The sequence below is a fragment of the Rhamphochromis sp. 'chilingali' genome (genome assembly GCF_963969265.1).
Source record: "Rhamphochromis sp. 'chilingali' genome assembly, chromosome: 21".
NCBI lineage: Eukaryota > Metazoa > Chordata > Actinopteri > Cichliformes > Cichlidae > Rhamphochromis > Rhamphochromis sp. 'chilingali'.
The window spans coordinates 25,985,979-26,000,731 of NC_137949.1; the positions used below are offsets into that span (position 1 = coordinate 25,985,979).

Genomic DNA, 14,753 nt, shown 5'->3' on the forward strand with positions numbered 1-14,753 from the left:
TTATTCCAAGAAAAGAGTGAGGAATAAAGAAGAGAAGACAGGTTATAGATCTAAATGACACAGACACTTTTTTTTACACTAACAGCTTGAACACCTCTCCGGTCTACAAACAGCAAATCTTCACTGTCGAGTAAAAAAACAGCATGTTGAGGCTTGAAGTTGTAGCCCAGGTATTTGGGCTTGGCCAGTAGGTGGGCCAAGGACATGCCTATACAAAAATATATATTAAAACAAAAACAATCCCAGACACCAAAGTCAGCAAGAACAAACAACTATCTAAGATTGTGATGTCAGTGAGTCAAAAGTCACGATGCGAAAGGCTATTATTAGGTTTTTGTAGACTGGAAAACAGGAAAGCCAAAGAACAGCTTAAGCGATCCATGTCCAATAAAAGTGCTCTTTCTAAATTTAAAAAAGCCCCAAAACACTACAGGATAGCCTTGATCTTGATCTAGGACTTGATCACAGAGCAGTACTGGGGACAGGTTCAGACTTGATTTGTCAGGCTAGTAGAGTGATGTGTTACGCACAAGTTTGTTTCTTCTTCCTCTCACATTTTCAGCTGAGAACATCTTAACCCAGCAAGAGTTGGATCAGCTGTACTGACCAAGTGTGTCTACACATACAAGGGGTTTGGCTCTGGTTATTTCTTTGTTATCAGTGCACGTAGTAGAATATACAACAGACAGTTCTGACAGGAACAATAGCGGTTCAGTCAGCAATAATCACAAATTGTTGTGCATTCGGAAATGCTCTTACTGTTACTATTACTGTTCCATAATTTCAAAACAATGTGGCCATTCTCCAGCAAGACATTTTTAGCCAGAGATTTGTTGCTAACTCAATATTTTCTTTTCTTCAAATCATTGTCTGTTAACTCTAGACATGGTTGTGTGGGGAACATCCCAGTCAATCAGTTTCTGAAATACTCACACCCACCTGTCCGGCACCAACAAACTTGTCACATTTAAAGTCCCTTCAGTGACTTTTCTTTCTCATCCTTAGGTCTTCTTGACCATGTCTGCATACCTAAATGCACTTAGTTGTTGCCACATCTTTGGCTGATTAGATATTTGCATTAACAAGCGGATGAACATGTGTACCTAACTGAATAGCCACTGTTCATATATGCCACATGGATATGGGCACAGTGTCATTTTGCCTACTGACTTATGAGGTCAGCTTTCCCCCTGCCTCTGCCTCTTTCTCTTGGTTCAAAGAGGATAACAGCAGAGGGTGCCAGATATCAGAGGGTAGCTCTTTGATGCCAGTAGCCTTTCCATCAGGTCTTGCCCTTTAGCACACTTGATCAAAGTACATTTTGATCAAGAGCACACATTCTCACGGTGCTGTTTTGTACTCACAGTTTTCTTTAAGAGATTATTTACTGTAGAATTGGAGCCTATGGTGAAGAAATAAGAAGCCAAAGAGGCCATATTAAAGTAGATAACTGCATCATATATTCAACTTGATGCATTATAATAATCTGTGCGGTTTCTTGTAGGTCAAAAATGTGTTTACAAATAAGCTAAGATATTTCTTCTTCCAGGAGGATGATCCTAAGATATTTATTTATACAATAAATAAATGAGCAAGCGGAAAATGTCTGACACTGCAAAACTACTGGACATTATTACAATATTTATAAAGTTATAGCAATGTCACGTTAACCTATCCATAGCTAAAAATAACTAGTCAGCTGAGTTCAAATGATGAAAAAGGAAACATTTCCGGAAAATTCCCGGGAAAACCGGCTAACAGTTATTCTTGGAAGACAGGATTAAGTCTGCGTCTCAGTGAACAAGTTACAGTTTCTGTGTTTTTCAGCTATTTTGAAGCTTTAAGAAAAAGGAAATCAGCAATGGTGTGAATTAAAGGGCTCATAATATTTCTATAAACCTAATTTTCTATACAGCATCTGCGGTTTTTTCTGTGGGCAATCAAAAGGTTGAATCAGGTCCAGCCACAAGTAGCGCAGGACTATTACAGGATTATCGCATTGTTATTATATTGCATTGTACAGGTGTTGAGGTGTTGTGTGCAATACATACTTCCACATTGCTGCATGAGCCGTGCGCCTTTTTTTGAGCGGCGACGTGAACTGCGCATGAAAGTAAAGTATGAGGGAAGTTCTGAAGTCTTAAAGCCGCAGTAAACACACTATTCCTTCAGGTAAGGAAGGGGTGGGGGATAGGTGGGAGGGGTCTTGCTCCTGGTGCAGGCTGACAGTTCTGTGTTATTGGCTGACAGCAGGTGAGAGACTCTTACCTGTACCCGAGAGAAGGAGTGCCAGTCGTCGTCGTCGTCGTCTGATTCCAAATCAGGATCTACTTTTTCTTCTTCCAGCCACCCAGAGAGGTAGAAATCGGCCAGGACCGCTGGGAACTGAACGAGCGACTGCAACAGGACTCCGAGCATGGAGCCTATAACGTCGTGGAGCGAGGAGAGAGTGAGCAAGTGGCTCCAAGGTGAGACACATATTGCTTTTCCTTGTCTAACGCCTTGATCACTTCACAGGTACTTTGGCTCGCACGGTAATGTTAGAAATAGAATCGCCACACAAATCCTCTTGGAGGTGGAAGGTGAAGGTGGAATGAGGAAGTGGCCCGTGCAGAGGGAGAAGCCAAAACAGTGTAAAGTGAGTGACAGTGTAAACATGTTACTTTTTTATGGATTACTGTTGACAAGGAGTCACTCTATATATTATACAGCTTGAACAGTAAAAGTACATTTTGCTGTAAATACTTTCATTTTAGTGTTAATTTAAAAGCAGTATTTGAGTATTTAAAAGCATATTAAAATATCCTTACATATTACTGATATATTGTAGTTATATATATACAGAAGTGTTAATGATTTCCATGCTTTAGAGATAATTCTAAATATCATGTTTTTGACTTGTGCTTTTTACTGATGTGGTTTTGATCATAAATCATAGCTTAATTTAATACACAGTTAATAGCACAGTTAATACACATAATACAGGTATTACTTTGGTACCACTATAGTGTTCAGATATTAGTAAACTACTCGTGTTTCACAGTCAAGTCTTTACTTTTTCAAACGTAATTACTCAACATGTGGTAGAGAAGAAGAAGAAGACCATTTTCAAGCCTGCACATGCATGGGACTTTATGAGTATGTGGACTTTTCCAGTTATACTTTTGCCATGTGTGCAGCTAAAGCCTGTTGTTTTTTGTGCCCTTCGGCAAGGTTTGGATACCCCACTGCATCAGTATCCAGTTGCACAGTGGCATCTATCAGGGGTGGACCTGCTCCAGTTGACTTCTCAGGACCTGGAGGCGTTGGGAGTCCATAAGATTGGACACCAGGAGCTTATACTGGAGGCTGTGGAGAAACTGTGCTCTCTGGTGAGTGAGCAATGAGAATTACATATTATAATACATGTAGACAGTGATGGTGAGTGTATCTCTGAGTATCTCTTGTCATGTTTTTGCTATGCTGCGGATTGTAACGGTGCAGTAATCATGCTATCATGTTCTGGTGGTGCGTATGTTCTGATACAGCAGCACAGAGATATAATTTTGCCTCACTGCTGTGTTTTTACACCTTATTTTTGTTTGCACAGTGGAATGAGCAGCTGTTGGTCAATCGGTTGCAAATCTAGCCAGAACATACAGCCAGTACTTGACTTTTCTGTCACTTTTACAACAATCCAACATATCACAGTAAAGTACTTACTTTGGTTTTCTAGCTAAGATCAAAGGACTAGTCATGCAGCAGATTTAGAATACAAAAGCTTGGGCTTAATAGTTTGCATGCAAATTTTAGGGAAATCGTGCAGTCAACTAAAAAAAAAAAACTTATGCATTCCCTTTGATTCTCTATCCCATTTTTTCTGCTGCTTAATTATTTACCCTGCTTGTCCAATTTTAAGAGCAAGTTTTAGGAGACTTAAATTCTGTGTGCGTATGTGTTTGTGTGTGTGTGTGTGTCTGTGTGTGTGTGTGGAGGGGACTCCAGAATGGCCTTAGGACTAATTGAGGAGGACAGTACCAGGCCGGGTTCCAGCTCTTGTGGCGTAACAGCCTGTAAACATCAGCCTAAGACTCAGGCTGCTTAAACTGCCGAAATAACTAATACTGATTAGTCGTTACAACATGAACAGTTCAAACCCAAAGTCTGTGCGAATGAGGGTGCAACACTTAAGTAAAAGCTTTGCTTTTCAAGCTTCCATTATAGTGTGCATGTGGCTTCATGTGCCCACTTCCTCTCCTCCCTCCAGGACTTAATGCTCCACGAAGCGCTAACACTGCGCTCATTCATAAAAACACCCATCAGATACTCACATGGAGTAGACCAAACAGGTTCACGCGCATGGTTAGATAATTACCAGCTACAGTGTTGAAAAGGCCATGAAAAATTCATGGCCACTTGTTGACAGGCCCAGTGTTCCGGCTGGTTGTGTACCAACAAGCCTCTTGACCATGGGTGAGTGGGTCACGACAATTGCATGCTCCTCCTTCAGTGATTTTAAAGAGTCACGTCTCATGCTGCTGGCCAGCAAACTGTGATGACAGACAATTGCTAAAATACCTAAAACAGACATGCATTTTTTCATAACAGCTGTGCTATAACACAATATCAATACCTTGACAAAAGATTACATATAATATATACATACACAGAGTCATGAAGCGTAACCCTGTGAGAATAAAAGGTTTGAAGTTTGTCTTTGAATGTAGATACGGTTGTAATTGACCTCAGGTCAGACGAACGTGCAGCTTGTTCCAAAGAAAAAAACCACAGAAACTGAAAGCACCCACACCTGTATCTAATTCTGGTTCTGCACCTGATGACCTGAGAGGTCTGATTGGGTAATAAACAATTCAATTGTCATGCTGGTAGTAAATGTTCGACAACAGTAACTTACATGGTCACTTTTTCACATATCTTAAAACAAAACAGGAAACAACACACATTTTTCCATCAACAAGAAATGCTGGATTTTGTGCAGGTCGCACAGCCTTTGCTGAGCATTCATGCTACAATACCAAGAAAAAAGTCTGTATAATGAATTCTCTGAACTCTCTCCCCACAGCTATATTGAAATGACATGCTGAGGATTGTGTTCTAAGGATTTTAGATGCATTTTTTTGGCTTTGTTCAAAAATACACCGAATAGAAGCGACAGGAAATGACGAGAGAGCGGGGGGCCGATGTGCTACACACAGCAGGTTCCATCCAGTTCAGAGTCAAAGGGACATGTTGTGAACACTATATCAAATGTATCTTAAGCGATATATTGTGTTAACTGTAAAGGGACAGTAGAAACGAAGAAGGGGTGTTGTGAATTAAACATTCAACATCATTAATGTAACACATTGTTTTTTGAGTGAAAAGGGCACTGTACTAGTTGGATTTGTGTTTTTTTTTTGTGCGTGTCCAGACCTATGGTATAGGCGGTGAGAACCTACGTGGTCTGATAGAGAAGCACCGCGCTGTTGCTCACAGCCTACAGATGGGCATCCAGGCCCGCTGGCGCCTCAACAGCTACGACGGACGGAGCACTACCAAGCTGACTCCCACAATTCTGCAGCTCGTAGTGGAACTCATCGCCTCAGCCAAAGGCCTCTTCTCTTTGCTCAACAGGTCTGTAAACAGAAAGCAAGCTAACCTTTTTATTTTTAAAATTTGAAGTTATTGTAAATCAGGAAGGTCCCCTGCTGTTTCTTAAGCATATTCTGGTTTTTAGAGTTTTTTCTATATAAACTGCAATCATTTTCTTTTCAGATATCAATATTCCCGGCTCAATACATACACCACCACCAAGAACATATTCAGTTACTGCAAAGAGCTGGGAGACATTGTGCACAAGGTAGGCCCATTTTTTCTAAATAACTGCATCAAAGTCTCAGCATGAGCTTGTGAATGGCATTATTGCAGTAAAAGAAACCAAACAAACTAATATATAATATATACTAATATATATTTTTTATCAGCTGTCTGCTCTTACAATACAGAGAATTGAACACAAGTACTTCACAGCACATGTGCTCGTGAGTCCACACAAAGTGTATACTTTTAAGAGGAACCAAACACTATTGAACAATGTTTCCAGCAGCACTCTCATGCACACTATAAACCTCCAAAGGGGAACTGCAACCTGTTGTGCGATTTATTTATTTATTTTTCAAATCAAAAAGCCCAAACGAGCAAGCCAGAAGCACAAACACACTCCCTGTTCCTCAGTTTAGCCCGAGTAATGCAATTTTTATCTTTACATTCCTGGCATATTTGGAGGCAGCTGTAACTTGAAGACGCTTAGGTTAAAAGGGCTGGCAAAATGAACGGCTTGGTTTGGTCTGTGTTTACCCCGGCAGGGTGCGATTGAGAGAAATGGCGGTGGGGAGAAAGAATATTTATAATAGGATACATGTAAAGGTGGGTGAAATGTGCTCACAGGTAGCAGGAAAGGCAGGCCTGGATATGTTGTTGTGCCTGTGGGAGGGAAGGAAGGAGGGGGGGAAGAGCTGAGTGGGAAGCAAAGGGTATGGGAGAGAAAGGGGAGGAGACTGAGAGAGGGATTGCACCACCGCTACTAAATGACTTTTGACTCCTGAGGGAGTGTGGATTGATAGACGCGCTGCAAAGAGCAACAAGCAGAGAGAAGTTATTAGCTGGGCACTGTGGTGACATTAGAGATAAATAGCCTGACAGAAGTTGAGAAGAGAAGAGGAGAAAAAGAAAATGGAGCTCCAGCGATAACATGAATGGAAGATAATTCGAGAGATACAGAGACAGTAAGCAGTAGAGAGAAGCTGTGGCTGAAAGAGAATTTAGAGAGGTTTATTTAAAGCTCCTGGACACCTGCCCACCACAACAGGTAGAGTTCTCATCTCTTTAACTGGATAACTCTCCACATGTTGATCCTTTTTTTCTTTTTTTCTTTGCTTGAATGCTTAAAATACCTACACTTAGATATAAAAGCAAGTGTATTTTCTGCTGGTGTAGTTAAAAATCAATCTCTGGGGTCTAGAAAACAGGACATTACCCTAATGGGCTTCAGTGAGCAGCAGGCAAGGAAGGAAGCATGGATTTAAGATTGATTTTAGTTGTTGACTCTGAAGGGATTTTTTTTGATCCTATGAGCTGAATCAGCGTTGTCCCCTGTTGTTTTCTTTCATTGTCCGGTTGATCACCATTTGTTATCGGCGAGCTTTTGTTTGTTCCTGTTTTTAAATTTTGAATATAATCAGGTGTTTTAAAGCTAGGTGTTATTTTATATAAAACTGCTCAGAGCTGCTGAGACTATTCTGTGAAGTAAGGTCAGAGGCATGTGAGGAAATTATTAGTGGGCTTATGTGTTAACCAGAAAACAGGATGACTATTGTTTCAGGTTCCTCTTCTTAAACATCAGCCACATCTATTGTATAAATGCTGGATATCAACGGTTTTGATAGAAAACTCTTGGCAGATCAATTGTAAGGTCAGTTTTGAGCAGCGTGTGTGCACACGTTCTTGTACTGCTGCAATCGCATTAGCAGCATAGCATCACTAAAAGCATCCATACAGACTAGCATTTTCAAAGATTTTGCTTCAGGCTCGGCTGGTATCACACACCCCACCCTGTGGCATTTACTGTCCTGTCAGGAGGCCACCCTTTAGCATGACGTCTTTTCTAAAGAAGGGCTTTTAAAGAAGCCAAACCACATCCTTTGCATCAAAAAAGGAGTCTTATTTCCTGTGTGCTTGTGTATATTTAAGTGTGTGCGTGTTTCTTTTCTCTCACCCCGAGGGTGCTCGGGGTCAGTAGTCAGCTGGTGTCGTTGAAGATGCCGCACTAAAGTTGTCAGGTCTGATTTTCACAGTAGCACAGGCTCAGTTTGCTTTGAAGCAGCCAAGCAGCAAGCAAAGAGAGAGGGACAGAGAAGGGAAATTGGTGGCGATGAACTGAGGAAATTCATTATAAAACGGTACGTGAGTATAACTGGAATTCCATTTCTTCTGGAAAAACAACAGTCAGACTTTTAATAGTGCCTTTCACATGAGAACATCAAGGTGAAGGTGTTACTCAAGAGATTTTAATGTTTAACTCTTGAAGGACTATGCCCAGGGTGGCTGGAGCCTATTGAGCTGTCAAAGGACGAGAGGCATTGTACACCCTTTTGTTTTTATCTATTTAATTATTTTTTATTTTTTAATCTTGTGTTTTAAAGCAGACACATAATAATATAATATTAAGCACTTTGGTACACCACTGGTTTTTAAATGTGCTATATAAATAAAGTTTGTTGTTGTTGTATAAAACGAATTGTAGGACACAACTACTTCATCTTTAAAATTAGCATTGGGATCTTATTGCTCACCGGAATTAGACTCAGGATGAATTGGCAAGAGGATGAAAAAGTCATCATGCATGAGAGCTGTCAAACTATAGCTTGTGTTATTTTTAGGGTTAAAAAACAAGAGCAGAAGAGAAATCCCAAAAAGACCAGAATTTGAAAAAGGTATGGAAAAAAAAACAAAACAAGGAAAAGAGCAACAGGAGTGGAAGAGATCTAACATAGTTATGTCTTCCAGTCTTTTTATAGCAAGTCTGTGAGTTGGTGGTTAACACAGGGGTAGTCCAAGTATGTAAACATGCGTGCTGAGGCAGCAGAGGTCTGTCTCAAGAGATCTTGTGTAGACTTTTGATGTAAAGTTTGGTAGATTTTAAGGATCTGTAATAGGTTGCACAGCCTCCAATCAACAGTCCATGTTTGAGCATACTGTACATTCCTGTCATCTCATTTGTTGTTGGTTTTAGCCTCCTGTTGTGTGTGTGCCCATGCATGGCTGTGCCCATTCTTGTTTTTCTGAATGTTACACCCACATAAAAGCGTGTCATTGTTTCCTAGACAACTATGGAGCAAACAGCTTTAAGGCACAGGATGTTGTTCCAAAGTTAGCCCAGCACCTGATCGGGCCACACACACCATGATCCACAAGACAAGACAGCTCAGCACTATTCCTATTTATTTCTATGTATTTATTTATATAGCGCTTTTAATTACAATAGTGGTGTTCATCAAAGTGCTGTACAAACATACAAATTACACAATAAAATAACACACAATAAAATAGCAATATCAATTAACATCAATGCCAAACAGCTAATAACAAATAAATAAGTAAATAACTCTCATGCAGTATTAAAAGCCAGTGAGTAGAAATGTGTTTTAAGATAGGATTTAAAAAGGCTGAGGGTAGGAGCCTGTCTAATGAGGAGAGGCAAATCATTCCACAATTTAGGCACCACGACCGCAAATGCACGATCATCTCTAAGAACCAGCCTCGACCTTGGTGTGGCCAAAAGCAAAACATCACCCGATCTAAGAGCTCTAGGGGGCATATAAAGCTGCAGTAGGTCTGACAGATACCCTGGGCCTGTCCATTCAGTGCAATATAAGTCACAAATAAGATTTTATAATTGATTCTAAAATGTACAGGGAGCCAGTGAAGTGAGGCAAGCACCGGGGAAATATGTTCATTTCTCTTCGTTTGTGTCAAAAGACAAGCAGCGGCATTCTGAAACAGCTGGAGCCTTGCAAGACAAGTCTGACTAATGCCTACATATAAAGAATTACAATAGTCCAGTTGTGATAGGATGAAAGCATGAATTGCCTGTTCTAGGTTTGTAAAAGACAAAAAAGATCTCACCTTGGATAAAAGCCTCAGTTTAAAGAAAGACCGCTGTACAACTAAACTAATCTGTTTCTCAAAGGTGAACTTATTGTCAAATATAACTGCCAAATTTTTTGCATGCGATTTGATAAACGGTTCTAAACTGCGCAAATTAAAATGTGAGGTTCTAGAATTGCAACTTGGTCCAAAAACGATCACTTGGGTTTTATTTTTGTTGAAATTCAGGAAATTAGAGGCCATCCGGGCCTTAACTTCACCGAAACACTGAAATAAAGGTTCTAGGGAGGCAGAACTGTTTCTCTTTAGCTGAAGATAGATCTGAGTGTTGTCAGCATATGAGTGAAAACTAATATTATATTTCCTAAAAATAAGACCCAGAGGCGACATATAGATAGAGAATAGAATTGGCCCCAGTACAGAACCCTGCTGAACACCACAAGTACAGGAGGCTGTGGAAGAGGTAAAATCTCCAATCTTCACTGAGAAAGTCCTATCAGAGAGGTATGACCTGAACCACTCTGGAGTGCCTTTGATGCCGCATTGCTCCAACCGAAAGATCAAGATGCTGTGGTCAACAGTATCAAATCCAAAAGCACAGCTGAGTCTAGTAAAAGATCATTAAGGACTTTTAAAAGTGCAGTTTCAGTGCTATGAAAAGCTTTGAGTGCCTTGAAAAGCGCTATATAAATCCAATCCATTATTATTATTATTATTATTTAAAACCAGACTGAAACCTCTCGAGAACATTGTGACCAGATAGAAAAGATTGCAGCTGAACAAATACAATCTTTTCCAAAATTTTGGACATAAAGGGGAGCTTTGAAATAGGCCTGAAGTTTGCAAGAACAGAGGAATCAAGATTAGGTTTTTTAAGCACTGGCTGCACAACAGCATCTTTAAGACAGGCTGGCACAACACTAAGCGCAGTATTGCAGCAGAACCGTGCGGCGACGCACAAACTACTGTTCTCGTTCATTAAAGGTGAGATGAAGAAAGATTTGTGTCTCTTTTTTTAAAGTTTGCTGCTCTTCCTAACTGGGATTGTCTACCATTTATTGATGTCTACACTGTGGCTAATCTGTAACTATTATAGTTGGAGTAATGTTAAAGGTTAGGCTTGAGAATCTGGCTGCAGAATAAACTTGTTGTTGCTCAAAACTTGGTGAGTGCCATTGCTGTGTTTTGTTGGCAAAGTCACAGTTTATAGGCCTGCATCAATTTCATTGTTTCAGTTTTGTGGGCATCTTGTTCTGCTTTTGTTGATGGCGATCTAAAATTGATTCAACTCGAGAGTGACAGTACAACATGCTGTTGAAAACTAAATGTTTCCCACCCCTTACGTCTTATCTCATTTCCTCTCCTCTGCTTCTTTCTTTGTCAGGTCTTTACCACAGACAAGCTCGCATATTCTTTTTATAGATTTGTAATAATTATTCGTAATTTCAATGCTCACTTATGTTAGAAAGGGGTGATTCATTGTTTCTATATGCACGAACACGCCCATGCATACAGTTTTGGTGCCCGTAATTGATTCTTAGTGTGATACCAGCAGTGAGAAATGTTAGTTTGTGGTCTTTGTTTTCCCACCACGCCCAGCTGAGTTTCACGGCACAACTGTACCTGTCGCCCACCTGAGATGTGTCATTTCCTATTCTGGCAGAGCTAGAAAAGAATGCAGAACAGACTGCATTGCTGAAGGGAAATAACCTGTGGCGTGACTTTAAATACAACAGAAAGTAGAGGCGTTGGTTTGGCTTTATTTTTACCATATTTCTATAAAGCTATGGTGAGAGTTTTTACAGGAAAGAACCTTATGCAGAACAGATAATGTGTGAGAAAGGTGGCACCAAATTAGAACCGCAGCTGCTGTTGCTATTTACAGCACTGATTTGTACAAACTAAGTTCTTCAAATATGTTAAATTAAAGTCTTAAGCCATCCATAATGCCTTTATATTTTGCTTCCAAGGAGCAGACTTTCTTGCATTTCTTGAGCAACAGTTCTCTAGGATTTTCAGAGGATTTGTCTTTGTTTTGTGTTGTTTTGTTGGACAACATGGACATAAAAGTCATTCAAGAATAAAATGACACCTAACTTTGGGGACATTCTTTTATATGATGCTTTTAAGTTCAGCAGTAGATAAAACTTTGTTTAAGTTTAGGTCTATGTGCAGAGCATCCCATTTTAAAAGATGCAAACAAAATGCTGTTTTCCCCAAATCCATCTAAAACTTCTGGACATAAAAAAGCTGTTTGGAGGAGCGTAGCTGGTAACTATTGGAGCTTAGAGAGATACAGTGAACAATCTCCAGCCAACCACATCATAACTAATGCAGTGGTGAGTCCTTGTGTTTGTAATAAGGATGTGTTTTGGTAAATATTACATATTCTGTGAGCATAACTACGAAACTGAAGGCATCAGTGTGAAGGGAGCGATCAGGCAGTATCTGAAAAACTCAGCTGTGTTTGTTTGTTTGAAGCCAATTGTTAATAATGATGCTATACAGATTATTGTGAAATGTCCCTGCAGAAAGTATCAAGCCTTCTAGCATGGCTGTAGATGCCTCTTGCGATTATCTTAATTTTCTTGTGGTATTGAGGGACATGTAAAACTTCTGCAAATGGCTTAAATTAGCGCTGCATCTATTTTTTCCTAATGCTTTGATCATGCCTTTATATGATAATCATAATGCTTTGGTTCGCATCTTACTTACACATGATGCAGCTTTTGTGCTTTAGGACAAGGCACTCGTTGATGTTCTGCTTTCTGCATCTTTTCTTTGGTTTATTTTGTGATTTAAGCCTGAGCAACTAACAAACTTATTACACATTTAGCACCCTAACTCACAAGCAATGTGCCATGACAAGACTCTGTTGCCGTAGTAGGGATCAAAATAAAGATCTGAATATCTGAATCTTTATCGGTTTGTTTTGGTGTGTATAACAGTTTGCAGCCACTCTCATGCAGTAATCCCCACGGGGAATAGCAGCATACAAAGAACACAAGCACAAGTGGACCAGTTGAACTGGCCAGTAATCACGTCGTACCTCTCCCTGCAGCCTTGTGTCGCAGCCTTTAATTAGCCCAGAAATCCAGCCGTGTTCACTGTTGATCCCTTGCTACATTTCACAGGGATTAGTTTCCCCTTGCAATCCTTTATGTAACCCATTACATCGCTGGCCATTGCAAATTAGCAGTAATAGTGTGTGGCATTAGACGAGTCAGTGAATATTATATGGTGTGCAAACATATGCCCTATTCACCTTTAACCCCTCATTTGTCCTCCATTGTTCAAAGCCTCTGCTTGTTTCTTTAGCTCCCGGGACTACTCAGCTACCTCACAGGAAAGCTCATAGGAAGGCGTTATTAACACCCTCATCCCAGAAACCAGAGATTAGCCAACATACATCTGTCGCATGAATTCTAGTAACTGTGATACTGACTGTGTGTATGTCTGTGCGTGCATGTGTGCATGTTTAGATGATCCGTTTGTAACATTAACATTATAATGTTTGCAATGTTTCCTGTACAGTAAACGAGAGCATTTGTCTTAAAAGATGGGTTCATCTTGCGTGACAGTTATGAGCAACAAATCAGTGTGTTACCCACTCTGGATAGAAATGTATTAGCAGAGTGTGTACTGTTTAGTACAGTATGTGAACTCCTGGGTAATAACGCCAAGAAATCTGAAAAATGAAACAGCGCAAACAAGGCCAAGGCCACTTTGATATTCGTCAGAGATTTTAAATTTTCTCCTCACAAAACGTATCTGCTGACGCGAATCAAATAAAAGGCTGGAGTTGAGGAATATCTCTTTTTATAAGTCTGCCATTTGCAAATTTTATAATATAATAATAAAAAAAATCCTGTGCACCCACGAGTACTGGACCTTTTAAATTGTTAAAGTTTCAGTTATATTGAAAGAACTCATTTCGTTTAGCATAGGAAAGGGGAGCTGAATATCAGCATGGGCATAGGGGCAGCTGTGGCTCATGTGGTTCAGTGGGTTGTCCACCAATCGCAGCCCCAAGTATGGCTGAATAGGTGAATGAGAATCATCATAAAGACTGCTGTGGTAAAAATGTGCCATTTAAGTGCACAGTGTGGGGCCTTTTGGGCCTGTTTGCCATCATGGTATCAAGGCCAAGGATAAAATTACAGGAAAAAAATTAGATAAAGCTTAAAACTGGATGACACAACAGAATAGGTGGACTCTAAAAGAATATTGTGCAGATCTGATCCAAAGATAACTGACTCGTCTGTATTTGAAGAGCAAACATTCATTCATTGTAGAAAGCCAGAAAAAACACACTAAAGATCTCCAGGGATGCTTCTGTGTCCTCTAAAAACCCGAGGCCTTTCACTTCCTGACTCATGCTGTGAAGAGGAAATGGGACATGGGTTTTTAGTCAAACTGTCCCATTTCCACAAATCAATAACATTAGCATGTCGTACATAGGCTACAGGGTGTCATTTGGTCAGCCTTCTGCTCATATCATTTCTTTTAATTCATCCAACAGAACAGCACTGGCTACGAAAAAGAAAAGGACATCATCTCTGTCGTAAGTTTCTCACTTATTTCTATGTTCGTCCGTTTCATTGTGCCTTGGAGTAATTTAACCTGTTTTGCTGTCCTTTGTTTTACTATGAAGTAAATGAGATATTCTGAATGGCACGTGTTTCTTTCCTCAGTGCCGTCAGTTGGTGGCGGTTTGTGACGAGATCCTGAACTGCTGCCCCGAAGCGCTCCTCAATCACACCGCTCAGCTAGAGAGTGTCGAACTGATACCCGTGGCACCCGGTGATCAGCTGGTAAAGACATCTTTCGCTTTATAACTGTAGAATTTTTGCCTTCATTGAATTTAGAACTCCTGAGAGGACGTATTGTTTCTAATGGCACACAAAGGAAAACATATGTGTACATGTTTAAAAAGGAGTAAGGTAACTTTAGATTTAGTGCATTAAATCCAGTTATTTATACTCATTCTTGAATTTAAACCTCACTCGCTAAAGTTTTTCCTCTGGTCCACTTTCCTAATCATCCATGTCTCCTACTTTTCAAATCTCATCTCTCTGTTTCTTCACTTCCCTTTTTTGTCCTACTTT

General features: G+C 40.1%; 2 protein-coding genes across 3 annotated transcripts in view; one reads left to right on the forward strand and one right to left on the reverse strand.

Moving 5' to 3' along the window:
• Positions 1–2,418, reverse strand: part of rps6ka1 (ribosomal protein S6 kinase a, polypeptide 1) — a gene marked incomplete at its 5' end in the record, with an annotated part of 52,190 nt that extends 49,772 nt beyond the window's left edge. Inside the window, one exon of the mRNA XM_080871594.1 lies at positions 2,269–2,418. Coding sequence (XP_080727720.1) covers positions 2,269–2,418 — 150 coding nt within the window. The remainder of the gene's footprint in view (positions 1–2,268) is intronic.
• The window catches only part of cnksr1 (connector enhancer of kinase suppressor of Ras 1), a 29,790-nt gene continuing 17,366 nt past the window's right edge, over positions 2,330–14,753 (forward strand). For both annotated transcript variants that reach the window (XM_080871588.1, XM_080871589.1), the window contains exons 1-6: positions 2,330–2,468; positions 3,214–3,371; positions 5,411–5,613; positions 5,755–5,839; positions 14,168–14,209; positions 14,340–14,459. In XM_080871588.1, the coding sequence (XP_080727714.1) occupies positions 2,417–2,468; positions 3,214–3,371; positions 5,411–5,613; positions 5,755–5,839; positions 14,168–14,209; positions 14,340–14,459 (660 nt within the window). In that variant the 5' untranslated portion in view covers positions 2,330–2,416. The remainder of the gene's footprint in view (positions 2,469–3,213; positions 3,372–5,410; positions 5,614–5,754; positions 5,840–14,167; positions 14,210–14,339; positions 14,460–14,753) is intronic.